Source organism: Merops nubicus, unplaced genomic scaffold, assembly GCF_000691845.1.
Source record: "Merops nubicus isolate BGI_N331 unplaced genomic scaffold, ASM69184v1 scaffold8444, whole genome shotgun sequence".
Lineage (NCBI taxonomy): Eukaryota > Metazoa > Chordata > Aves > Coraciiformes > Meropidae > Merops > Merops nubicus.
Genome location: NW_008605423.1, coordinates 203553 through 231117, shown reverse-complemented (window position 1 = coordinate 231117; position 27565 = coordinate 203553). Strand labels below are relative to the sequence as shown.

The 27565-nt window shown below is 37.4% G+C and overlaps 1 protein-coding gene across 1 annotated transcript in view; it reads right to left on the bottom strand.

Annotated features, from left to right (window-relative positions):
- Positions 1-27565, bottom strand: part of ELTD1 (EGF, latrophilin and seven transmembrane domain containing 1) — a 71688-nt gene that overhangs the window by 19927 nt on the left and 24196 nt on the right. Inside the window, exons 3-9 of the mRNA XM_008939333.1 lie at positions 13979-14131; positions 7363-7518; positions 6761-6831; positions 4849-5022; positions 4573-4756; positions 2246-2362; positions 970-1163 (exon numbers count right to left, since the gene is read on the bottom strand). Coding sequence (XP_008937581.1) covers positions 970-1163; positions 2246-2362; positions 4573-4756; positions 4849-5022; positions 6761-6831; positions 7363-7518; positions 13979-14131 — 1049 coding nt within the window. The remainder of the gene's footprint in view (positions 1-969; positions 1164-2245; positions 2363-4572; positions 4757-4848; positions 5023-6760; positions 6832-7362; positions 7519-13978; positions 14132-27565) is intronic.

Sequence of the window (27565 nt, the reverse complement as noted above, 5' to 3'; positions counted from 1 at the left end):
CTGCTGAACATGGATTAAACCCCAAGGTTAGAGCCACATGGCTTGTCTTGCACAGTCCCTTCCAAATGAGCAGTTCGAAAACTGAGATTTACTCTGCACATTTTATGAAGTAATCTGGGATAAAGCCAGGGTCATATCATACGTGCTATATCAGGTGCAATGACAGCAATGAGTAAGACCATTAGAATTATTTATTACAGTTAATGCTTACTAACTCTAGTCAAAGATAAAGTCCCCACTGTACTATAGGCTGTATAAATATATGCAAATTTATAGAAAGGTGATCTTTACCTCTGATATTAGAAGGCAAAAAACAAATTTAAAAGCTGTATAACCAAGATTAACACCTTTTCCCACTACCCACCTCCTTATTGAGTCACATTCTTTTTATGTTTCTGATAATTCTCTGTGCCATGTAAAGTGATTCTTCACATACAAGTGAAGCAGCAAAATCCATGTATACTGGAAGTAAAACTCTCATTTTTAAACAAATATGTTCAGATTTCAGCTGCAATCCCATAGGTTCTGCTACTACATCCTGGCTCCAAATTAATGTTTTGCATTATCTTTGAAGATTTTTTTTTTTTTTTGTATGCATGCTTAATCATCTGACAAACGTTCAAGAAAAAAGCTACCCAAGTACAGAATAATCAAGATCCTATAATAATCTCTGGTTCCAGCATCTACATTTTATGCATACTACAACCCAGCAAAGATTGCACTGTTGCCCTTGCTTTAATCCCATAACAACTTTCAGCTGTATCATATTTAGTATATTGCTTTTGGGATGTCACATTTCAGATTAATCTTATGAGGCAAATAAATTACAAACATCATCAATCAACAGAATTATGTCTCCATATATCACACATTGCAGGTATGGTTACACCACATAAAATTATTAGCTTTTGTTTTGTTTTATTTGAAATTGATAGTAATAATAAAAAAAAAACCAAACTAACACCTTACCTTGGCGTACTTTAAGGTAAATGTTATTTTCTCAAGCTCATAGAGTGTAGGTGGATTTGAGCTAATTGCAACAGCTATAACTGATGAGCTTACTATCTGTTTCTGCTCTGAAGAATCTTTTGAGGAGTGGTTTTTAGGCGATGAAAGCAAAGAACCAATATTGCTATACCTCAGAAAGACAACTGCAACAGTGCCTATCAATCAAACAGACCATGGTTAGTAGTTTGTGGCATTTTTAAGAACAAAACTGAAGACATTAAGGAAACAATAAACAATAGACATTATTACTGCTATTGCATAAAATATGCAAAACAGATGGAATCTTTCTAGAATACTTACAAAAGTGTTTTAGAACAATGAAATACAGCTTTATTTAAAACAGTGTAACTGGGATTAGAAATAAAAATGTATGTTCATGCTGGAAATTGCAATTACATATATGCATACATATTTTTTCTAGAGTAATATATTCTTGCTGCTGTTGGCTACACATACGATGTCAGGTCTCATAAAGTAAAATGGCTACAACCTGAAGTAAATACTAGGCTTTTCTGAAGTACCTGGCTTGTTTTGATTTCCTTTACAGCAAAGCCAGGATGAAAGACACAAAGGAAAAAATGAAAGCAAAAGGATATTTTAGGCTGCAGCACTGATCTGAAAAAGTGTCATGATTTCTCTTCCTGGTACCAAGATAAACCACATTTTTAGGTACTGATAGGTGGCAAGACTTAGAAAACCTGGAAGATTAAGACTCAGAAAACTTTTCTATGTTTATTAGGTTAGATGGTTTAATTCCTAAGCTGTTTAGACACATTCATTTATTTTTAATGATGACAGTAGTTGTAAACCGTTTCTGTCGCACTCAGGTCCAAGGCAAGATCTGGGCCCTCCTGACTTTGGTACTGAAGGATACATTTTCTTGCCCCAGTGAGCTACTCTCTAAATAGAAAAGATGCCTGAGGTTTTGGAGGAGGAGTTATACAGATAATTGAGACCAGTCCAAAGTCACACAGCAGATCTATGGCTGAGAAAAGGTCTCTGGTACCAACACACAGTGTTAAAACTCACTAGATACTCACTGTGCTACTGCAAATGTTAGGAATATCAGTCTTGAGACAATAAAGTGGTAGAAGAGGGTGTTAAAAATACTTTGACTCCTCTCTAGTTAGGACTGAAGCTCAGTCTTGGTCAACTGCACATTTTGTTACTTACTAGTGAGTACAAGTCTATCCAAGGTACTTATCAATCCACCTACTCTCTAACCCTAGTTTCTTACCATTAGAATGAGATTCCTCTCTCTTCTTCGGGGAGATCTTTATGTAATCTCCTCCTGTATATACATGAGTGTGAATATGTTTCATGTGGTGTGAATCAAAAGCAAAAACCTTGAGTGCTGCAAAAGAAGAAAAATACTATACAAACCACAGCTCCATTATGGTCTACCATAATTTACAGTTGGGTTAGTAAATGTGCTTTTGGATTGCATAATTACTGTGAATTTTAAGACTATATCATTGTGCCAAATATTTCAAGAAAAATGCTATTAATATACCATGTTTACTTAAACATCTGTGTTTTGTTATTTTCATGCATACATTTTGCTCTCATACTTTTTACTCTTTCCATGAAAAATATAGTCTTTTATTTACCTTGCATTAAATTAGACACTGAAAAGAACAATGTAGGTTACTTTAGGAAGAGCTATTGCTTTATTAAAAATGCATCTCTGAAAGGGGCCACAAATCACAATTATAAAAAGCAAAGCATAAAATTCTCTACTGAATAGTAACATTTGATAAAAGCCAATTTTTGAAAAGTATATATTTTATAGTTATCTATCCATGCTACCAAATGCACATTGCACCATGAAATAATGATGTGTCTTGTCAAAAAGCAAACAAACAAGCATCACCCCTCAGGACAAAAACTGCATTAGAGGACACTGAGTGCTTTACTTGGTTCATTATAGTGCTGAGTTTCAATCACTCAGGATGGGAACAAAAAAAGTCAATCAGGACTTTTTTAAAAACAAAATGAAACAACAACAAACAAATCTTAAACTTGACTGATGGAGGAATATCAGTAAGCTAGACCATCTGCATTGCTTATAGCACAGCACACAAAAATAATATGAGCTATTCAACAGACCATCTGTCAGAAAATGTTTGTCAGAACATAAGAAATAGTTTCCTGTGGCTGGAGTTTTGAAAAGCTTGTAGTTCAAGAGCTTCCACCGTAAAAAGCAGTGGAGAGAAAGGGGTAATGTAGGTCTTGTCCCAAAACAGATGTGTAGGGCACAGATAAACCCCATGGAATATATTCATGCTGAAAAACAATAACTATAATCTTCAGTGGTAAGCGGCTAATTTGGAAGAGGGCTCATACAATTCCCCGTTTTAGAACAAAAGCAAATCAAAAATTCATAGCCCTTTCAATATGGAAATTCCTCCCCATTGTTTTTCTCAGCCCTTTTTCCCACACTGGTCTGACTGATGTCTACAGTGCCAAGTGCTGCACTCAAATCCTCTCTTCTTGACCTTCGTGGCCTCAGCTCTGTGGCCACAAGAGCCTTTGCCTTCAGCCAGGGTGGTGGGGAAAAAGAGGCTTTACAGCCAGCTCCTGGCACTGCTCTGGATCTGCTGCAGACCCAAGAGGTGCTCTGCACTAACAAAAATCTGTTTCTATGGAGCTTATGTCATGGAACAAATACCTTCTTATTCTTTCATTGAACTTGTTAATTTAGTTTTAGAAAGGTGAGGAAAGAACAGGTGATTTGACCTGCCCTGGGACCAAAGGAGGAATTTTTGTCATCAAGTCACCTTATAAACCAGCAAGCCAGTAAGAACCACTGACGGATTGTACTGAATCTAAAAAAAGAAATTAGGTCATGTACAGTCTGGATACACTCAGAAAAATAGAGATGAAAGAGTGGCCATTGCCAAAGGAATCAGCAATGCTTTATTAGGACTTTCAAAAGCAACTACTATGACCCTTATACTGCTCCCACTGAAGAAATACTAAAACTATTACCATAGGAAAATCTGCATGAGCTGGTGTTAAGATACCAGCACACAGGGAGAACATAGGAGAGTAATAAGGTGTAGTTGAGCGTAACCAATCCTCCTTCTCTGAAATTCACCTTAAACTGAGAAATTTCTCTAAAAATAAAGCCAGTTGGACTCACTAGGTACGATCCTTATTCCAAGTTCATTTAAAATTTGTTCACTGAACCAAAAAGAGTAAAAAATCTGAATGAAGCAAATCCAAATTTCATTCCACTGGTGTTTTTTATGCAAAGATGCATAAGATAATTTTGTTCATATAAGGTGAATCCAGGTTCACCGTGACATAATGAAAGACTGATAGAGAATCTGAAAGGACAGCTTCCCACAGCCCCTGAAGTTTTTTTCTAGGTTCTGGGCTCAAATGTTCAGTTTTTGAAAATTACTATATGTACACTGAAAGTCGGGTGTTAGTTATGAAACTCATTCAAATTAACACCTGTGTGTTTCACATAACACTATTTTTAATCTTCATAATTGTGGTGAAAAACTCCCAAGTGTAATCCACATCTAAAGTGTACCTTAATTTTCTTTATCTTACCTATGTCACTTGCATTAGCATCTAGCTGTGTTGTCTTTTTGAAGTTCTTTGACATGAGAAGTGTCGCCTGTTCTGCAGTGTGTAGCAGCTTAGTCAGGCTCTGCCTTTGGTTATCTACAGGAAGAGCTTCCCAAACTTTAATTCTGCCTTTTTGTAAAAAATTGTTCACAGTGTTAACCAAAACCTGTAAATAAAAGAATATTTTTAAGCAGAAGAGTCATACGCTATTTGTAAAATAAGAAAAAAACTTGTAACTGTAAAGTTTGATCCACTCACGTTAATGGTTGTATTATGAAGTGCTTCATTGTCAGAAGCAGAGTAGTGTGTGGTATTCAACAACGAATAAGACAGTGCTTCAACATATGAAATCACATCTACAGGTAAAAGTGGTCCCAAAGTATTTTTATTAATTTCTTGCAGCATCTCCAGGGGTGTTTTTAAATGACTAATCTGAAAAATACAAGAACTTGCATCTTAATGAAACAAGTAAAGTCACATTTTTGCAAGTGAAAGCAAACCCAGTGAAAATTACTGATTTCTGTGAATTAACGTACTGGCTTTTAAGATGCTTATGCATAAAAAGAGGCAGTATTTAAATCAACAGGTTGACCTATAATGTTATACATTTCTGGTATAACCCTAACAAGCAACTATGATTAAAAAAATTCGTGTGCTATCATTACATCTTTTTTTTTTTTTTTTTTTTTTTTTTTTTTCACTCCTGCAGCTCAGTTTTGTTTACTCTAATGCTCTAAAATGAAGTAGTAAATGTTCTGCCAAAAAAAAATGAAATGTCAGTGATACGGTTACTCTGTTGACTCTTTTCTGTCAAATTTTAGCTGAAGAGGTGGGAGCAGATGGGCAGTATTTGTATATTTTGAGTTTGGTTTTTTTATAATGCAGATTATAAAACATGTAGTTTTGTGAAACTGCATTGCCCAATTCGGCGTCAGTGCTGCTAAGTTTATGAACTGCTAAATGCATTTACACAAAACCAATTAGTTTAAAAAGTAATAGGCTGGATAGGGTGAGATGAGGTTTAAGACTGCAAGTTTCAGTCTCATGTCTGAATAAGACAAGAATTCTTATTTCATTATACTGACATCTAATGAGATTTTATTCATCAAAACCACCCCAACATCTGATTATGCAAGATCCATAGTTTCCACTGCTGAGCAGCTTTACTGAGACTTGCTCCATCTTTGACTCCAGTTAAATAGAACATAGGCTAAAAACTAGGCAAAAATCTGGCACACTGTTATTTAGATAAATTTGAAGTATTTTAACTTATTACTCCAATTTAAGTTTAGTTTGACTATGTGTTAAAAAAAAAAATGTTACTTTAAGATCCTGCTGTGCCATTTACCATGTTTTTAGGTGTGAATGTGGTAAGCATGTGTTATGTTTAATGTAATGTATTACTTTGCAGATTAACATAGAAAGCATGTTCATACAATGTATATCTTACACTAGGTTAATGAAAGCCTTTAAATCAATATCTTTCTGAATCTCTTAACTTTGGTAAACTGGTTAATATAAAATGCAAACATATACAATTGGTTTTAATTTATTTATATTTCTACTTCATTTATCCATTTAAGTGAGACAATACTATGGCTGTAGATTAATGTAAAGTAAATTCATTAATATCTTTTTGATTTGCTTCAAGAATCTCTGCTTCTGGGGGAAAACAAATTTCTGAGTTCAGAGTCTTTACATTGCTGTACTGCTTTCCATACTATGCTTTGAGGATTAAATATACTAGCACACCAGGATGTTATTACTCCATTTTCTACTTTGTCACTTGTTGACATTACTTTTGTAAGCTATCTTGCTGCCTTTTACTCTGAACAAGCAAATAATTGCACATCAGTAAATGCAGCAGTGTGTAACTTCAGAAATTACAGGAACAGTTGAGTGATTACCACACTTCTGAATTTTTCATGCATCATGACTCGCTTTGCTGGAAACAGCACACACAAATTCCCAGCAAGTTATTATCATGATTTGAACATATAACCCAGTTCAAATAATTTGAAATGATTAAAAAGACTTCTGTAAACATGCTTAAGTTCAATTGTATGCTTCAAGCATTTGTTAAAATCTCCTTAAGAACTATTATAATTTAAATAACAAACAGAAACAATTAAAGGATTTGGAAATTAATTTATAAACCAATGCTACTTACTCCAGCTAAAGTTCTATTAATATGTTCAGTTATACAGTCTTTGTATAACTCACACTTAGCCTTCGGATTTTCTGTAGAAATTAAAAAAAAAACCAAGCTAGTTATATATTGCACTTCAATCTATATTCAATATATACCAATTGTAAACGCTCTTGTCTAAGTAATACCCCAAACCACCAGAATTCTGAATTTCTGGACATAAGGTGCAGCACTCCACTCTGAGACTTCAGCTGCTAAGACTTTATCTTGGCCAAATTGACAGTGCTGGATTGGACCCTGAGCTTTTGTTTTACTCAGGTAGAGCATTTGGCCCCTTTCCTTAGGACTTTCACAGGTAAAGTTAAAAGGCAGCTCAAATTTACAGGGATGAGTACAGATCTGACAACTATGAGGAGGGAACTATTATTTCAAATGGATTTCATCACACTGTTTAGCAAAAATACATTTACAAAATTATTCCATTCTCAGGAAATGTAGATGCCACTGCCTTGCCTCTTTTTGATGTCTTGCTGATTAGTCTAACTGAAGATAAAGATGCACTGGTGGGTTTCCCAGAAGATGTAGTTCTATAATAACACATAAACCTTTATAATATCATGTACCTTGGCAGGAAGTGCCATCATTTGGCTTAAAGTGCAATTTTCCTGTGGATGGTTGATAACCTTCCTTACATGAGCAGTGAAACCCACCATCCACATTTTTGCATTCTGCATGATCTCCACAGGCAACAGTTCCTTCATAGCTGCACTCATCTACATCTGCAAATATCATGAGAAATTGAATTTTTTATTATCTACCGAATAAAATCTTGCTGCTTAGTTGATAATAGCCCTGCACACTGCAAGCAGTTTCACAATAACATTTCATGCAATAAAAAAGCGCAAAAACTAAAAATGCAAACTCAATGGCAAAATGCCTGCCAATTATAATACTTAGGGATTAGAAGGATAAATCATAATTGATCATATTTTTATGCCACCACATTTATTACTATATAATACTGTATTGTTCATATTTTAAAACCATGAGCGTAAACATTAATTCTATCATAACAAAATGCTTATCATGATGCAAATAATCTGAAATCCATTTTTAAGAGATTAGACTAAATAGGTTTTCTCAGCCTTAGGATTCAACTGGAAAAGAGAAAGAAAACTGCAGCCTTTTGAGTCATGGCTTTAAAAAGATGCTACAAAAGATCACTACCCATCTCATTAATCTAAGTTTTAAGCTTTGTGCCCTTTAAATTTTTTTTTTTTTTTTAATCTACATTTAAATTACATTTACCTAAAATGGCTTTTCTGCCTCAAAATAATTTGCAATTAGGTAGACAGATTCAGTAACTGGGTGGGGCACAGTCCAAGAGGAAAACTGATGAGTTCCAGTAAGGGAATCCATAAATTGATCAGTTTAGGAGATCTGGGCACTAACCCTCTGGCAGGAGTAGGGATTATTTTGCATTATTTGTCTGGCTGAGGATAAAGACCAAATAACTCAGTGGGCAAAGTAAACTGGTAACAATACCAAATAATTCTGAAGAATGATGTAATGAACTGTGAAATGCTGTGCTAGAAAGTAGAAAAAAGTGAACAGCTTTAGGACAGGTATATCTGACAAAAAGAATTGAAGAATGAAGTGATACATGAAGGGCTGTTCAGACTCCTACACAGCACAGCCGGGAAGGAGAGGTGGGGCTGGAGATGCATTTGCGCTCTGCAGAACAACCACTTCTGCTCTTCAGGGAAAGCTGACAAGGAGGCTATGTCTTTGAATGGCTTGGTGCAAGCACTGAAGTTAGTATGAGGTTAAATTATAATTATCTGCACTAGGGCAATAGTTTGTTTTCATATTTAATGCCCCAAACTGCAAAGGTTTCTCTTTAATGAGTCAAGTTTTGCATTAGCCTTATTTGTATGGTTTCTGTGATCTCGCTATTCGTACTCATGGAGCTAATCACGTTGGTTATAAATCAATGAACCTGGCAAAACTGAAGAAAAGGGGGTAGGGGAGGCGCTTAATATAGCGCTACATACAGGCTACCTCATAATTAAATGCTGTCATTTAAAGTTGTAAGGCTGAAGTTCTTACTCTTGGCATTTAAATAACCTCTCACATCAGTAAATTATGTAGCTCTTTTTGAAACAAGTGGTTGCCTGTCAGTGCCTTGTAGCGTGACCCTGTGTAAGACAGACAAATGCTGAATGAATTGAAACGGCAAGGGCGAAAACCATGACAATTCCAGTTTGTAATAAGAGCCTACAGCAGCCTTATGGCAAAGATTTCTTTGGCCTTGTCAGCTACATGGAGAAAGACACGTACATCTTAACAAGATATTCAGCATGTAATTCAGTGCTAAGACACAAGCAAATGACAACAAACTTTGCTAAAACTTACAATCACTTATAAATAAATAAATGAGTATTTTCCAAACTACCATTGTCAAGTGTCAGATTTCTGTGTTATTTCTGTGTTATGTTTGACACAAATACTTCAAAATTATTATGATATTTTGCTTTTCATCAACTTTTGCTTTGGTCAATCCTTTATTTGTCATTATTGGGCAGTTACAAAATTACCTTTCCTTTTGTAATTATGTCAGATATTAAGTGTAACGGATATTTTAGTGAGAAGTTAGAATTATTATTATTATTATTTTTAACAAAAACTCAAGCACCAAGGCACATCTCTGGCAAGAGGATGGCTATTTAAAGTCTGGTAGACACCTCCTGTCAAGTAGAATCATAGAATGTCTGGGCTGGACGGGACCTCCAGAGGTCATGTAGTCCAACCCCCCTGCCATGAGCAGGGACATCTCCAACTAGATCAAGCTACTCAGAGCTTCATCCAGCCTGATCTTGAACGTCCCCAGGAATGGGGCCTCCACTACTTGTCTGGGCAACCTATTCCAAGGATCTATCACCCTCATATTGAAGAACTTTTTCCTAACCTTTAACCTAAATCTCCCTTTTCTAGCTAAAATCCATTACCCTCGTCCTGTCACTACAAGCCCTTGTGAATAGTCCCTCCCCTGCTTTCTTGTAGGCCCCCTTCAGGTACCGAAAGGTTGTTATAAGGTCCCCCTGGAGCCTCCTCTTCTTCAAGCTGAACAACTCCAACTCTCTCAGCCCTTCCTCACAGGAGAGGTGCTCCAGCCCTCTGATCAGTTTTGTGGCTCTCTGCTGAACACTCTCCAACAGGTCCATGTCCTTCTTATGCTGGGGTCTCCAGAGCTGTACACAATACTTCTGGTCAGTGGTCTGACCAGGGCAGAGCAGAGCGGCAAGATCACCTCTCTCCATCTGCTGGCCATGCTTCTTTTGATGCAACCCAGGATTCCATTGTCCTTCTGGGCTGCTGCTGCACATTGGTGGCTCATGTCCAGCTTCTCATTGACTAGTACCCCCAAGTCATTCTCCAGTGGACTGCTTTCTAATGTGTCCTCTCCCAGCCTATATTGGTAATGCTGGTTGTCCTGGCCAAGGTGCAGGACTCTGCACTTGGCTTTGTTGAAACTCATGAGGTTCACCTGAGCTCACCTCTCCAGCCTGTCCAGGTCCCTCTGGGTGGCCTTTCATCCCTCGGGCATGTCAACTGCACCACCCAGCTCAGCATCGTCAGCAGACTTGCAGAGGGTGCACTCGATGCCACTGTCTATGTCATTGATAAAGATGTTAAACAACACCGGTCCCAGTACGGACCCTTGAGGGACACCACTTGTCACTTTAAGTATATGCAAATAAATTTTCTGTGGTTGAGTTGTCCATATGGAATGAGTCCATATCATGCCTATCTAACTTAACGTTTCCTGGAGAAAAAAAATCTCGTGGATGACAAAATTAAAATGCAATGTGCCTGATCTTGCAAGGTACTAATCAGCTTTGTATCCCTTTTAATACAATGAGATTTCTGGAGAAGCCAACAATTTGTAACAGTTGAAAGAATGCTCCTTTTAAGATTCTGCTTTGAAATACTGTGTGCAGTAGCTGTAGGGTTTTGTTTCTTTATATTTTGTAGTTATGTCTTTTTAACCACACATGCAGTTGCTGCACCACACATGGACAACAGCTTGTCTGTGCTTTCAGCAGTCTGATTTTACTGGAGCTTTGGGGTGATGATTTCAAACCGTCCTCCTTGATCTACTATGGGAGCAGGACTGGGCTGCCAAGGCTTGCATGAGCAGTCTTCACAAACAACACTCCTGAGCAAAAGTTGAAGAACAGCAGCTTTTTGAATAGAAGAGCATTTGTCATAGTTCTGCAAAAAGCCCTGGCCTTTTAGTAAATATTCAAACAAATCCTGGAGCTGATCTTTGAAGCTTTTATAATAACTTCAATCAGAAAAATAGTATCACCAACACCATGTCGGCAAGTGTGAAAATAGATTTATAACCTTTTATTTTATTTCTGTGCTTTGTCACTCCTCATTTACTGCAGCAGGCAAGGAAATTCCAATTAAATTAAAAGTACTGAGAACACTTATTACGTTCAGTCTTGCCAATTACTGGATTGTACCTACTTCACTTTGATTCTTCAGTCTGTCAGTCAAGACAGCTTGATGTCTACATTATACCTTCTGCTTATTAGTAGCTTTCAAGTGATTGAAAAGTCCAATTGCAAAGGACGAGATGTTCCCTCCCCATGTCTCCATACTGTGGAAGGCAGCAGCACACACAAAGTAGAAATAAAAAAGCCTACGAATGGCACAGGTAAAAGAAAAGTTAGCAATGTGGCATAATGCCATCTCCCATCCACTGCTCAACTCCCCTATCACAGAAAAAGATGTGATGGGGAATGGGTGCCTCTCCAGTGCTCTCAGAAATACCTGAAGAAAACTAATAACACGTTCCTGGAAAAGGAAGAGTGGCGCAGAAGTCACTTCCATTTTACAGATGCCCATTTTCACGTTTTTACTCTGTTGACTGGAGTGAATAAAGTAGGTTTATATTTCACTTTTTTATCTACAGCCAAACATTCAATAAAATGTGAAGTCTAAGGAAAAAGCATGGCTTTTACACAGTAAATATATAATAGCTCATATTCAGGACAGCAGAAAATACCATCTTCAGAAATATCACATCTCTGCATTCCTCTTTTCTTCTTCTCCATTTCTGTTCTCTTTTTCTCTCTCTCTTCCTACTCTCCAGTTCCTCCTCCATCTGCATGTTTTATTGTCATTTCTTCACCAATTCTGACTGATAACGTTGATGAAATACTGCTGACCCTCAACTCAAAACTCAACATTCTGGTTAGATTAAGGGTGACTGGACATTTCCTCAAATCATTGTCCTAGATTTTCTTTTGATCTGCTACCTTGAGAGTTATAATGACGCTGTATTTGGAAGTTTAGTATAGTATCCAAAAAAAGGAGGAACACACATGCATACGCACATGAACTTTGAAATGGACTCATATACACAGTCATGTACCATGCTTGCACTGCTGGGAGCTCCAGATGTGTTTGAGGACATAAACAAACAGCTTGCATAATGGCATGCTCTCCAAAATTCAACTGCAGCATTTTAAGAGTTACTGCTGTACACATTAGAGACACATATTAAAAAGAATACTAAAGACTTTGAAGAATATGAAAATATTTTTGGACCTTAAAAACTTGGGGAGGGTGGATACTCAGTAGCCCTATCCAATTTGCACTGGATAACTTACACTATATTTTACGATGACAAACTTCACTGCTTCAGCTGTGCATAGTACAGTCTGAATACACCAGCATTAGTTGGTTGTGTGCAAGTCATACCTACTACCTGTAGCAGCAGATCCGTTGGGTATAAAATATCCTATTATGGCTTTCCTGACAGATAAAGTGAAAATTAATTGTGGATCAAAAGGTTGTCTTTAGGACACACTGCTTGGTAAAGTAATCAGTACACTTGTTTAATGAGAAAAGGTGCCCACAGGTAATTTTTTATTTCAGTGTGAATTTCAGAAGCTCTCAGTTCCTCCCATATAGATTTGCAAAAAGGAGAAGAAAAGTGGTGAATGAACCCCCAGTAGAGGATTAAAAAAAAAAAAAATCAGTCTGCCCAATAAAGAGGGCAAAAACCTGAAATTAGCAAGCTAATGGTAAAAAGTAAAAGTGACAAAAATAGTCAGAAAAATAACTTTGAAGACAAAACTTCTGAAGTTGAGGAAATGTCATAATATAAAAATCCAATGCTGCACCAGAAACTGTGAGAATATTTACAGCTCAGTGTGCTAACAGTCTCAATCCCAGTTAATTTAGGTACAATTCATAGTGGTTGGATAAAGGAGAGCTCTCTTAGATCGATGTGAGCAATGGGCAAGAAATGTTGATTAGATCACTTTCTGGCTTAATATGCAGCCATTCTGCTGATATTAAGAGAAGGAAGAAGAGAGGTTGTCAGCACTTACAGGCTCACAGGAGACATATCTAGAACGAGACACAGTCAGCATAAAGGTGTAAAGGGCAATAGATTTATTTCTCATTTTCCCATTCCCTGAGGACTGTTGCAACATACAGAGAAAATTACCAGGAGTTTGAAAAAAGAGAAATAGTTACAGCTCTTCCATTCAAAGGAAATCCTAAAGGATTGCATAGTTGTTCAGAAATAACATTTTTCCAGAGAACTTTTCCTCCCCTGTAATCTTGAACATGTTCCATCTAACTGCTACAGGAAACAGAGGGTGATGGATGGTGCAGGAGGTAGTATAACTACCGACCTGGCTCATTGCTTTTGATCAGGCTTGAAAAATTACCAAAAAATATCCCAACCAAAGCCCTCAGACAAAAGATATTTGGAGCATAGTAGGTCAAATGTATAGGAAATTTTTTTTTTTTTTTGTCCAAGGCAACCTGAATGCAGAATACTTTGTCACTTTGCTTTGTTTTAAGGATATGACCACCTTGCTCATATATCATTGAAACAGGGACAGAAATAGGTGGATTGGGGATTTCTGTGTTACCTTAACTATATTATAATTGTCTAAAACTGTGACATGTGGATTAAAAATATTGCAAGAGTCAAGACTGAAATGTTCCTGAAAGCAATGGCAGCTGCTGTGTTATCAGTGAGACGTGCAGACCTGGAATATTGCTTGTACAAGTCCCAGTTGTGGGAATTTTATATCCAGACTCCAAACTTCACAAATCTGAAAGCATTTTGCTAGTTTTCTATAATTAACAGAAGCAGTATGAAAAGAGTGACAATGTAAAGCTAGCTAGCAGACATTAATAACTTACCCACGCAGGAGGTTCCATCATTAGGTACAAAAGTTTGTTGACCATTGCTGGATTTGAAACCAGGCACACACATACAGAAATAACTTCCCACCGTGTTTGTGCAATTGGCATGCTCTCCACAAGGCTGAGTAGCATTTTCACATTCATTATCATCTGTCAAGACATAAATTATAGAGAAATATATGCATTTGCCAGCTGAAGAAAACAAAGTAAAAGCTTAATTTGGCCTCTCTTATTTTATTTATATAAGTTTTGAATGCTGAGCTGGCATTCTTGGTGTTTGTCTATATAGTTTTCCCATTGCCAAGAACATAATCAGGTGTTAGCAGCACTCTTCTGCCCTCTTCCTGAGTGAGTCAATGAAAGAGAACACCAGCAGGTACTGAAGTGAAAGGTTTAATTGATTGTTTGTTTAGAAAAAAGGATTGAGACAAGTACATTTTCTGCCATAGTTATATCTGTTAACATTTTTTGCTGCCCAAAAATCTACAGATCCTTCCAGAGACGCATCTGAGAATTTAGAATCATAGAAAATCAAGCTCAAAAGGATATCAAGAAGTCATCTGCTTTGTTCCGTAACACCAAATCAGAATCAATACAGCAAAACTGACAGGTTTTATTCTGTCCTGTGTTTGAAGACTTTCTGTGGTATTTCAGCAGTCCCAGATAACAATCTTACAGAGTTTGTCCTACTGAATTACCTGAGTCTTCAGGTATGTTTTTTTTTCTTAGTTATCCCAAAGATCATAAGAAACAGATGAGCAAGATTCATGGCTTAATCTTTACCTCTTCACAATTGCTGTGCAAGTATTATTTTTGTACCTGCCAATTTACAGGATCTGTTTTAGAGGGCTAAATCCCATGCCTCCAATTAGACATGAAAAAGGAACCATATACACAAGTTTTAAGACTACATCTCTAGCCTTTTCAAGTGCTATCATTGTGAGCATGGGGATCCAGCTAGCTTGATCAGAGGTCAAATGAAATAGTAAACCCATGCTTTGAACTTTATAGTTGATCTTCTGCAGTGACTAAACCTGTTTCTTCTCCAGAATCTTCTGAGGCATCTATTGTCTATTAAATAATTTTCAGACCAAGCTTCAGAAAAATTTCAAAAGCTTCCTTATCCAGAAACTCTACTTACCAAAATGATAGTAACACTCCCAATATTGATAATTCCATCTTTCTAAATAATCCATTTCTCCCAAAGCACCCCAAAACAACTCAGTGAAACTCTCCCCGAAAAGACGACACTTTGAGTGGAGTTCTCTATTTTCTACATTGTGGGAAAGGAAAAGAGTTAAAGGCTTCTTGAAGTCTACAGGGATTTTGTTTCTGTTCTCAAGTAAAAGTTACTCATAACATGATGAATGACAGGAAAGATTTCTAACAGGGAGAGAAATAACAATTTATTGCAGAAAAGGAACGATTAAGGAGTGTGACAGGGAGAAGAAATATGATTTCAGAAAAGATGCCCAAGGATGAGTTTCAGAAAGGTGCTTCTGCTTTCCTGATAGGCAGTGTTCTCAGAAGGTATTTGCAGAGATAGGGTACAGGTAAGTAGTGTCATGCAAGCTAGGGCAGTGGCAAGATTAAAGTACATCAAGAGCCATAAAGCATTGCAGGAATATATTTCTGCAATATAACTTAGTCACAACTCGCAGCATAAACCTGGAACAGGACATATTTCAGATTTGAAGTCTGACATGATTTTGAATGTTACACAGTTCACTCAGAGATGCAAATATCAACTCAGAACTGCAGCTTTCCTCAGGGGAATTTGGGTCAACAGTATCAAACGGATTATGCTCATTATAACTAAAATTTAATGTAATTTAATCAGGAATCCAAGTACAAAAACACTTTGCCAACACATGTCAACAATATTTATTCTACAGCTTTAGTATTCATGAGAATACAGCAAGAGAAGGTGTATGATTTGGATTGTAAAGAATGCCAAAGTAAAACCAAATTAGTTTAAGCAGGATTATGATAGGGAGGAAAAAACGTAGTGTTGATCCAAGTTGAAAAGCAAAGCATGAGAACATGAAAATTTTGAGTTTGGCAGGTGACATTGCACAGACCAGGTCCCAGAACACTTTACAAATCTTTTTAATAATGTCCACTTTGAATATCATTGGTGTGTCCCTGTTTGGCTCTTTTGTAATCCCAGTTTGCTCTGGCATTTCATGAAAATAATAAAAAAAAAGGTTCACTAAATTATTTTGGCTATCAAGTAAACGTGCTCTTGGGAAAGTATTACAGATTGAAGAAAACAATACATTTTGACTTTGGAAAGCTCATAGATTAGTATTTAGGGAAGATGTGAAGTAGAAGGACACCGATGACTGCAGAACTTCATTCAAAGTACAGGAATAACAGAGCTAAGAACAGAAAAACTACAGGCTACATACATGGACTTTTCTTTTGTATTTGTTTTCTAGAAGCTCATGCACAGTCCTCAAAATCCAGCAATATTACCTTTTTCAGGTGGTCCAAAATGTTTATAAGCAATACTAAAATGAATCATGAAACAGTTATCAAGAAATTCTTCACAATTATGCCTAATTATCTTTACTAGATTACAGGTCTGTTTCCTCAATACTTACTATGTCTATAAAGGGTTTAATGGTGACTATATTGCCTTAGGAGGCTCACCTATTCAGAATACCTTTCAGATAATTTAAGAAACCTTTAAAACAGTGAAGAAGAACAGCAGTAACTTACATGGCAAACACAAGAATGAATATTTTAAAGAGCTAAATTCATAAGGAGCTTTCTTTTCATTATACCCAGAGTTTAATGTAATACTAAGGAGACTGTGCTGGGGGATAATTTACTGAACCACATCCTGCTTCCATTGAAATTAATGACATGAAAGTCACTGACGTAAGTAGGCCCAGGGTGGTACTCACTATGGAAAACTACAGATTTAATGAGAAAGGCAATTGAGGAAAAAGTTTCAAAGAAAAAAAAATCATATTGATTTGTACTACATGTGCTTAATCTGCCTGATTTCACACAAAATAATTTACAAGACCAGCAATGATAACAAAAAAAATCTAGGTCTCTATCTAAACAACCTGAATTTTTTCTTCAGATATCAGTTCAATGTAAAGTCCAGGGGCTCAAGGTAATTTTCTAAATTCTACATGATTTATATTATTTGATTTGTGATTTAAAGAACATCAGGAAAAAAAAAAAAAGGATTTATAAATGGAAAAATGTTTTGGATTTTTTTGTTTGCTTGTTTTTAAAGAAAAATTTCTGTCTACACAGAGAGGATACTTTAAAAGAGGATACTTTAAATGACAGCAAGCATATAATCCACCTTCTTTGTTGCTACCTAATTTAATTATGGCATGTGCACTCACTGCTGGCACAGATACACATTGAACACTGCAGGCAGTATTTCAAGACTGCACATTTCTTTAATGATTTTTTTCTTTTTTTTCCAGTAACCGATGAAAAATTTCAAGACTTTTAGGGACAGTATTGGCCAAATGACAAGGTTAATTACTGTGGCTAAATAGAAAGACTGCATACAAGTCTGATACACAAGATGTTTCCTGAGTATCTGAACTGTCTTGAGAAATGATAGTGGGGGAGTGGGGGGTGAGCGGGAAGCAAACTGTTTGGGTATTGGGTTTTGGTGTTTTTTTTTTTTTTTTTTTTTTTTTAATCTCATCATTAAAAATCACAGTGTAAGGAAATTTATAAATAGTTTCCTAGGAAATTTGTGTTAAATAATCCAAAGATAGGTGGATACAGGAATGTGTATGTACCTGAATATTAGTAGGATGCTTACATGCTACTGGTGTAAAAATGAAACCAATTCTCCATCTTTGTCTTAAAAATTACTGTAAAAATAATTATTGTTAGATGGATTTAGCTACTAGCTACAAGTAATATCTTTGCTAGTCTCTTGGAAGTGTATAAGGATTTACCTTAATAATGTATAGCCTTTTCAAACTACTTTTTGAATTGAGGATGATAATTCTGTATTAAAACGGCTTCTGTTCATTAATATGAAAGCAGTATAAGTTTAGGATTGAGTATGCCCTCCAAGAAGTTTGGCCATTGATGAAAGTCTTCCTGTCACAGAAGGCTGTAAATTTGATCCAGTGTTCCAACAATCACTCTTTTACATCAGGTAATGTTTGTTGTTCATTAAGTAAATGTGTATTAGTTTTGTTTACCATTGATATAGAATACTTTTTTAATGAAAATCATCCATTTCTTTTTGAAGCTTTAAAATATATGAATACACAAAAGAAGAATTATTTTTGGATTTTTGGGCCACGATGCAGTTGGAAGCTAGAGGAATCCAATAAGGTTTTGGGAAAAAGGACAGAGCAAATTTCTTTATTATATTCCACATCCTTTCTAAAGTGAAAATTCCACACTGTCATATATCCTGTTTTAATACTAGGTGGTTATAAAATAATAACTTACAAGAGAAAAATGTAAGTGCAATTACATCTACAAAATTATCTACAATGATAATTTGCTATCATTGTGACAATCATGAGAAAATGCTTTGAACTATCAGTTTTAGATATAAGACTTTCATAATACTGTTTACATAACTTTACAGAAAAAAATGTCAGGATGGGAAGTCTTATGGCAGCAAATTTTTCAAAACAGCTTTGAAAAATTTCCATTGTACTGAACACATCTCCATGACAGACTTTTTCATCATATGATGACTTATAATAAGAGTTAGTTTTGGGGTGAAACTTCTAATATATTGAGTTATATACAAAGAGAACTTCTTTAATAATTAGTCCTTTATTAATTGGTTAAGTGGCCTGATTAGAAAACTAGTAATACTTAAATTGAAGTTTGGTCACTGCTGATAGCCACCTGTAATAGGATGGCCCATGGCTACAAGGAACTTGCCACCTTGGGAACCCACCACATGGAAAGCCTGCTCTCGTGCTGCTCAGCCCTTGACTTCCATGCTCCAGGCTTTTCTGCAGAAGAGCTGGAATACCCAGTCTTTGACCAAAATCTGCCCGTCAGACCTGTGTCTCCTAAGGCTTTCTACTGGGGCCTTGCTACAGGCAGAGCACTTGAGGCCTTTGTTTCTCAGCTTCTTTTGGCAGTCCTGCCTCCCTGCCCCAGGTAATCTGTGCTGTGGCCAGGGTTCTTTGCAGGCTCTGACTTAGACAACCAGTCAGGCTGGCCAGGGAGGCAACAGGCTTCCTGGGGCACCAGAAATCTGGCTGTTGCAGGTAAACTCTTTTGACACCTTGACATTTTATAGAAGGATTTTAACGAATTAAGAACTCCTGACCAGAACTTGAGTTTGATAACCTGACTTTTCCCAAAAGCCACGCCTGAACAAGCATAGGCATGATGGTGTGATTTTCAGAAGTTTGAAGAAAGTTTGATGTTAGTAAGGCCCATCATAAGCAGCTCATACCAAGGCCATTACCGTATACTACAATACATTCACATTTTATTCAGTGCATTGCCTAGATTATGTAATAAGAAGCAATTAAAACATCAACAGTTGTTTTTGCCCCGATCCAGGCCTTTTGAAACCAAGGCTGGAGGCCTCTGGGGCATACCTGTTTATAAAAAACAGCAGTGGCAGCATAGGGCTGGGGATCAGTGTCAGACACAGTAGTTTGAAAAGTGGACAGCACTGGATAGGAAGGAAATGCAGCTGAGGTGGCTGGGGAATACACTGATTCTCTGCATCCGGCTGTTCTCTTTCAACAGCAACCTCTGCTGCCAAAGCTGCTATGGAGCCCCTGGGGGAAACTAAAACTACCCTTCCCTAGTGTAACCCTCGTGGGAAAACACTACTTGAAGTGCCTCACTTAACCCCTCAAAAGCAAGGAAATGAAAGGCTTCCTGTAAAACAAATTTCAGTGCTACTCACCCTGCTGTGCTTAGCTTGTCTGGAGGTCTCAGAACAGTGGGTGATCTTACATACATTACTTCTGTGCTGCAGGACTGTGCATCTATAGCCATCACAGCCCGAGTTAAGAACAGCGATACCATTAACAACCTTGCCTTTCCTTCCTTCTGATGTGTTTCCATTAATGGTAATTTAACACAATTTGTTTATGATTCTCCAAAGATTCAGCATTCAGGCTTGATCTAAATCAGCATGAAAGAGCAGATGCTTTGAAAAGCCACTTGAGACTGCAGAACTGGGCTGAAAATCTCATTTAAATATGAATTGCTTTCATAATGGGCCCGATTCATCTTTGTCCTACACTGGGGCAGGGGACCATGCAGTTGCTGCATGGGAAATCTTGTTAAAATTTCATAACTCTCTACCTTCTTGCAACAGCTCTTTGCAATGCCTTCTCAAGATGCATTAATAGCTTGCCAGTAGTTTTTAGCTGGTTTGAACTTGATGGCTCTGCAGCTATCTGGACTCTTAAAAGTCCTTAGTTCAGCAAATGAATATTTTCTCTCACATTCTTCACAGGCTATGTGTATATGCAGAGGTGGTTTCAGATAGCAGTTCTTGTATGTCTGGCCAAACAAAAGGCCTTCGTAAGAAAATTCCTATAGTCCCAGCCGAAGGAACAGGCAGAACAGTCTGAAAGAAGAAGGAAAAGCACCTTCCTACATATTCGAAATGCACTTAGGTTGTTTCAGAGAGTGGACAAGGTTCAGGGATGTTAATATACTATCTAAACTGCTTTCCTCATTGCTTGCTGATATTTTCAGATATTACAAATTAAACATGAAAAGCATTTATTACTGTGTAAGTGCCAGTAATGAAATTGCTGTGTTTAGCCACACAGAACAACCTGCCTTTTAACTTTCCTTATAAAGTATCAAAAAAAGAAAATCTATAATTTGTGTTCACTCATATGTGACGAATGAAGTGGGAAGGAATCTTTAAAAAGTGCTAGTCCTTGAGTAGAAACAAAAGATTTACCCAGGCAAGCGTCTGCAGGAATTTGAGAATAAAAAGGAACAGGGTGTTCAAATTAGTGAAACAGAAGGAAAGAGGAGAATAAATAACTGCTGAGTGGCCCTGTCCCACCTTTTCCCCAGCACTGCCTCCCCAGGAAAGCAGGAATCTGGGTTCACTGCAGAGAGCAGCAACTGCTCCCCTTAGAGAAAGCCTTAAAGCTGCACTAACCAGCAGAGACTGAGCAAGAAAGCTTCAGAATTGTGCAGCTGCAAACAGGGAGATTCAGTTTGGGTATCCAAACCCGAGTATTCATTTTCTACCTGATACCCCTTCTCTAACAAGATCATGAGGGGAAGACCTTTGAGTTCTATAAAGTTTCACCCCCTACTATTACAGGCAAAACTCAGAGCTGGTCATGCATCCCCTGCTGATGTCAGAGGTATGAGTGAAGAATACAACCCACATTGTAGCTCAGGGACAAGGGAATAGGAGCTGCCACTCACTCTTCAGGGAAGCAGACCATGACCTCCTTCACTTGGAGCACTCCAGGCTCCTCTTTTGCCTTCCTCCCAGGAAGATGGTGTTAATTCAACAGCTGAGCATCTGGCCTGATGAGCTGATAAAATGAAACACTAAAGAAGGAGAGAGACTGTAGCAGAGTAATGCCAGAGATAGCAAGGCATCGCAAATAAAATGGAAAAAAAATCCAGTACAAAAATGGTCTGCTGGGGTTCCCAAACTGGCTTTGGATGAGAGGAGTAATGACCAGATAAATTTTCTAGAAAACTGGATTATAAATGTTGACTAGGAGGGGATAAAACAATAATCCAATTTCCTGTTCCAGTGACATGTAGCTCCTGGTTAGCTATACTGTGAACTCAAACAACCCAAGGCTTCCATCTGACAGGATGTAAATGAATGAGACATCACCATTCAAATCTAAACCTTTTGGTCCCAAGCAGGAGATCAGACAGAAGGAAAACAGCTTAGCAAACAGTTTGATTAAAGGGAGTGAAAAACTTCCAGGTAGCACTTTCCTAGATTTCAAAACAAAACAGAAAAAAGGAAGATATTAATTCACAAAACATAGCCAGGAAATGCGTCACTACTTCACAGCTTATATATAAAAGCCACCGTGGCACCGTCATGGTATGGGTAAGACAGATGTGAAAAAAGGGGGTGAGAGACAAAACAGCTTGAATGAGGCAGAGGAATGTTAGACAATCTGATGGGCTTTATCAAACTCACTAAAAACATGCAAAGGCTGTGATAAGAAATAATGCTGTTCTTCCAGGACCTGGACTTAACTCAGCAGTGACACAACACAAAGTTCAGGGGTCTTGAACACCACATAGCAACAGCAACACTAAGATCTCACTGTGCCAGGGAGCTGCGGCTGGAAGCATTCAGATTCTTGTGGAGTTCATTGCACAGGTGGCACATGCTGGTGGACACAAACGATAAAGTACATGGACTTCTGTGATGATAAAGTACATGGAGTTGTGTAATGATTTATAAAGTAACTATCCAGGCACAGAGCTCATTGTATGTCAAAGGTACTTTTAATTGTAGTTGATGGGAGTCATTAATAGTCATTTTGTTTGGGGTGGTTCATATTATACTTTTGAGAACCAGAAACTAAGATCCAGTTGCTGAATTCTTCCTTAGAGTGGGCAGATGGGTATGTATGAACTAATGGAGAAGCTCTGGTTAAACTTAATTCCAAAGAAGGCTTTCCCTCAGTGATGATCTCCTCTATCTCTGTTGTTGTGGCAGGTGCTGCAACAGCAGGATTGTTCTTGCATATACTTCTGAGTGACCTGAATAACATGCTCTTGTTTGGTTTAAGTTTGTGAAAAGTCTGTTTCCATAACAGAGCCTGACCTCAAAATCACTAGAATCCAAGGAGTGGCTCCGATTAACTTACATTTTTGCTTTTATAAAAGCAAAGGGGCAAAACCTGCCAAGAGCAGAAGTCAACAATAAAGACCACATTTCTCTTCCTTTCTTCACCCCCACACAGATCTAATTACCAAGATGCAACCTCAGCATCCTGGCCGACACCTTGTGTCAAGCTTACTACTCAAGGTTTAGACAGACTGTATTTGAGACACATCAGTTTCTTGATTTGTCTCACACAAAAACACAAAATTAAACCAAGGTGAAGTGCAGCTGAATGGGAATATGCTGGATTCAAGCTGCCAGTGTGCAGGTGTTAGTGTTTTTCTCAGTGTTACCAGCAGAAGGGTTTTAGAAACTTCCCTGTTATTAAATTGCATCATTTTTTATCTTGCTTTTACTTTTGTTGCTAACTTGTTTTCCACTAAAAGTCATCCTTTAACTGTAAAGTAAAACAACAAATTCACAAACAGAATATTTTTGCTTAAAAGACAGTGAGCAGCAGAGTACTCCCTTCCCGAGAGGAATTTGCCAGTGGATAACTATATCCCCTGCAGAACTTAATGGGCAGCCCAAGTAGAAGTTGTTTCATCACTCAGATAGCCCTGTATTTAAAAAACAAAACACTCCCACAAAATAATCAAACAAACCCCAGACAATTTATAGCTAGACAATATTTACATTGTAATTTCTTGCAGAATTGCCATTGTATTTTTGATTTAACATAATGTTGTCATAGAATTGGCACCATGAAAGTAGATGTATCAGAATACGAAGCCTAAGTCTTTGTTATGCTGTTTAATACTTTCTTCAGTTTATATAAATAAGTGTGATGACTTATTTATACTGCATAGACATATCCCCCCCAATACTCCTGTACCCACTGTATAGCAGCGTTCAAGAAAATAAGACACAAAGTTTTACAATTTCCAATGCATCTGGTTTTTGTTATTTCCAAAACTAATTTCTGAAAACATTTTGCAGAACTTTCTGAACCAAAATGCATAAACTCAGTATGGCACATTCTTTGGCTAAATCCAGACTTTGTTTTGCATATTACAGCAGAATCTGCAAACAGTCTTCTTGTAGAGAAAATAGTTCCTGACTAGCTGCAAGAAGATTGCACACCACCATGCACCAAACCTTGAGATCCATCTGAACTGTATCCAACAGATATTAAATGTATCAAGAGAAAGGCAATATAACTGTATCAGGATTACTGCATCCATATCTAATCCCCACCAACTGCTAGACAGATGTCTGCCATGGCCAGTGACACAAGGGCCATCATTCAGAGATTCTGATGTCTCTGACTTCTTCAACAAATGCCCTAACAGCAAGTGAAACACAAGGCTGAAAGTCAGGATTAATACAAGTTCCTGCATCTCACATTTCCAGATGACCTTCCTGGCCCCAGGGAGATAAACTCAGTCATTTTATATCTACCACTTTAGCAGCATATTGGAAGGGATAAGAAAAACTGAACACCAAAAGAGATTTTACCAAATCATGATACAACATGATTTAGGAGCTTTAGAAGGAAGTCTTTTTCTGGACAGCAAGAACAGATCTATATGTAGAAAGGACACCTAAGCTCATCAGTGTTTAACTAGAAGACCCTCTTCATGCTTTTGAATCTGCTACTTAAAAATAGGTGGTATATTATGAAGTGCAGGTGTCATTGTAGCACATGGCCTTCTATAAGTTTTGTCCTTTGAAAAATTATTTGCTGTAATGTATCAGAAACAATATCAAAAACATTTCTGGCCTTTGACTTTGAGATCTACATTATGTTCCATTTTGAATTTAAGAAGCGGAATACAATAGAAGATGTGGTAAAATTGCTTTGAGAGAAGCAAGAGCTCAAATAACATGGAAGACCATAAAACAGTGACTACAGGAGAAGCTGTTTGTTTTTCCACTATGAAACCGTATTCAGTGATTTCTGAAACCACAGGCTAATTATGTTCTGAGTGCACGAAGTACTTTAAGGACTTTAATCTGGGCATGAGAGACACTGAGTTCATGATGAACTTTTGTCCAATACAAGTTACAGTACTCAAGAGTAGCTTGATGAAATTTGATTGTCAGTACTATTCATGAAGTTAGACTATCATTAGGTCACCTCATCTGTGAGATGCATGCACTTATATTGCTTTAAGCTAATATTAAGGTGAGGTCATTAGAAGAAGATAACATCAATAGCAAATAATAGATTTTTAAAAATCAATACTGTTTCATCCTTGTCAAAAATTACATGTGAACCAAGTACCTTCTGCAGTGGCCCACACAATTTTCATGTGGCTTGGTGACACTTAGTTTCTTATATTAGCTCTATTTGTAAGTTAGCCAATTTCAGTGCTCTGGAATTCGATAGCTTCACTACCTGATAATAGACTAATTCACAAAAGAAAATAATTTCAATCTTTAACTGAGCAAAGCCACTAATTACTGGAAAACAACCAGTCTCAAAACCTGAAGATATCAAATATGGTCTGGCAAGAAGGAGACAATTAGACTGAGGAATTCTACCCAGAGGGAAAACACGCCAGCATTACTTCAGCTAGACTAATGACTTCAACAATAACCACTAAAGTATTTCCAGCTACTGTCAATGCTGCATTTAACTCCATGGTGAAAAAGTCTTAACTACTGACAGTGATTCTCAGAAACTGACCCCAGAGCTTCATTTCTGATAAAAAAAGTCACCATAAAATTATATAGGCTTTGATGTGTCTTCTCCCTCACTCCTTCCCTCTGATGCAAATTAAAGCTAAATATAATGCTGCAAATGGACTTGGAGGCTATAAAAACTGTGTCGAAGTTAGGTCTATGGTACCAGTAAGGGTCAGTCAAAGGTTTGCAGATTTTTGGGTAATCACAGTCATTTTCTGATTTTTAGCAACAGAATGAGAGGAAACTGCCTCAAGTTGCATGTGGGGAGGTTTAAGGTTGGATATTAGGAAAATTTTTTTCACCTAAAGGATTGCAAACCACTGCAACAAGCTGCCTGGGGAAGTGATGGATTCACCATCACTGGAGATATTTAAAAGATGTATAGATGTGGTGCTGAGGAACATGGTTTAGTGGTGACTTGGCTGGGTTAATGGTTGGACTTGATGATCTTAAAGGTTTCTTCCAAGCAAAACAATTCTATGATTCCATATAATAGCCAAATACCATCTTAGTGGAATTTGCTCATTTGAAAAGTATATAGCGCTTTCTACCTTTCTGGAGCAAACTCTTCAAAAAACCAGACTGCTCTAAAGGCCAGATTTCCTCTTTCATCTCTCCCTCCTGAACCCCACAGCTCTGAAGTGAAGGAGCTTGTGATCTCCTCATGCCAAATGGTTTTGATATCTCTTTCTGGACCTTTCTTTCTAAGGCATACAAACCACAAAAAAAATTTAGCTCCATGTAAAATGGCAGAAGGAGTTAACCTACTCAGGTCCCTTAATGAATTTTGAATGTGAGGGGAGTATGTAGCATCCTAATTCAATCTGTAGTGACTTTTCCCTTACTAACTACATCAACAACTCTGCTTTTCTATAGTTGTTAAATACTAGGTGAAAATATTCTGTTTATTCATAACGACAAAGCTATGTATGCAGCAGTGACTTTCTAGTGATGGTGTTTATTCAGAGCTATGGAGGTTAAGGACTTTATTATCCCAAAGATATGAAACACTTAGTAGGCAAAAATATAAAGTACCATTAAAAACATATCTACAGTTTGGACATAAGTAATACTTAGAGAATAACATTGAAACATGGCACAAGTCAGAACTGAAAACACTTTCAAGTTTGCTTGCCATATTACAACCTGCCACATAAAGTGTTATTCTGTGCCTTTTATGTCAGGGAGTACTGACGGGTGGGAGGGTGTATATGTGTTATATAAATGCTGTGTATCTTTTGGCAGCTGGAGGTATGCCTGTACACCACACTGGAGGGCTGCACAAAGCTCAGAGGCACATTGTGTGCCACAAGCAGGGATAGCGTGTTAGTGCTGCTCTCTAGCCCAGCTAATTAGCCCTTTAGACCATCTCTAGTAGCCTGGACACAGCACCATGCTGCACAGCCACACTACTTGCTATCGCTTGATTTGGTTTTTCCAGTACTGCACTCTGCCAGCTCAGCAGACATGTTGAGACAAATTCTCAGTTACAAAACACAGAGAAAACACTGCTGCCACTGATTAAAGTGAGTGGTATAATTTACATATTAAGAGGGGAGAAGCTACAGAAAAGGAGGACTGTCATAAGGTAATGAATAAAGCCATGTAAAACAACAGATTTCCACACGCTGCCATGCTGGGAATCTATCAAAGGAGGAGGCACTGCAGAAACATACACTAGTGTTTTTCTAAGTGTTACGCAGCCACAAAGTTCTCCGCTGGAAATGCTAACAGTTGTTTCCCAAGCAAATGACTCTAAAAGAAAAGTAGCTTCCCTTCAGCTGAAATAATCCTCTCAAATTAAGTGCCTAAATCTAAGTTCAATCAAACATAATCAGGATAAACAACTTGATTATCAAATAGACTAAGCTTGCAGAAACATTGAGATTTCTTCAGTATCCCTAAAAATCAGGCCATTTATATTAGAGATGTGGAGAAGCATTGCAAGCTTTTTTTTAGAAGTGTATGACAAGAAAATGGTCTGACAAAAAGCAACAGTAAAGACTCATGTTATTTTTAACCCAAGAAAACTATTATATCATGTATCAAACATTTTCTTCATTAAAAAAAAGTTGTTGCCTTTTGTCCTCTGCACCTGTCTCTGGATGTACCAGCACAGGAAG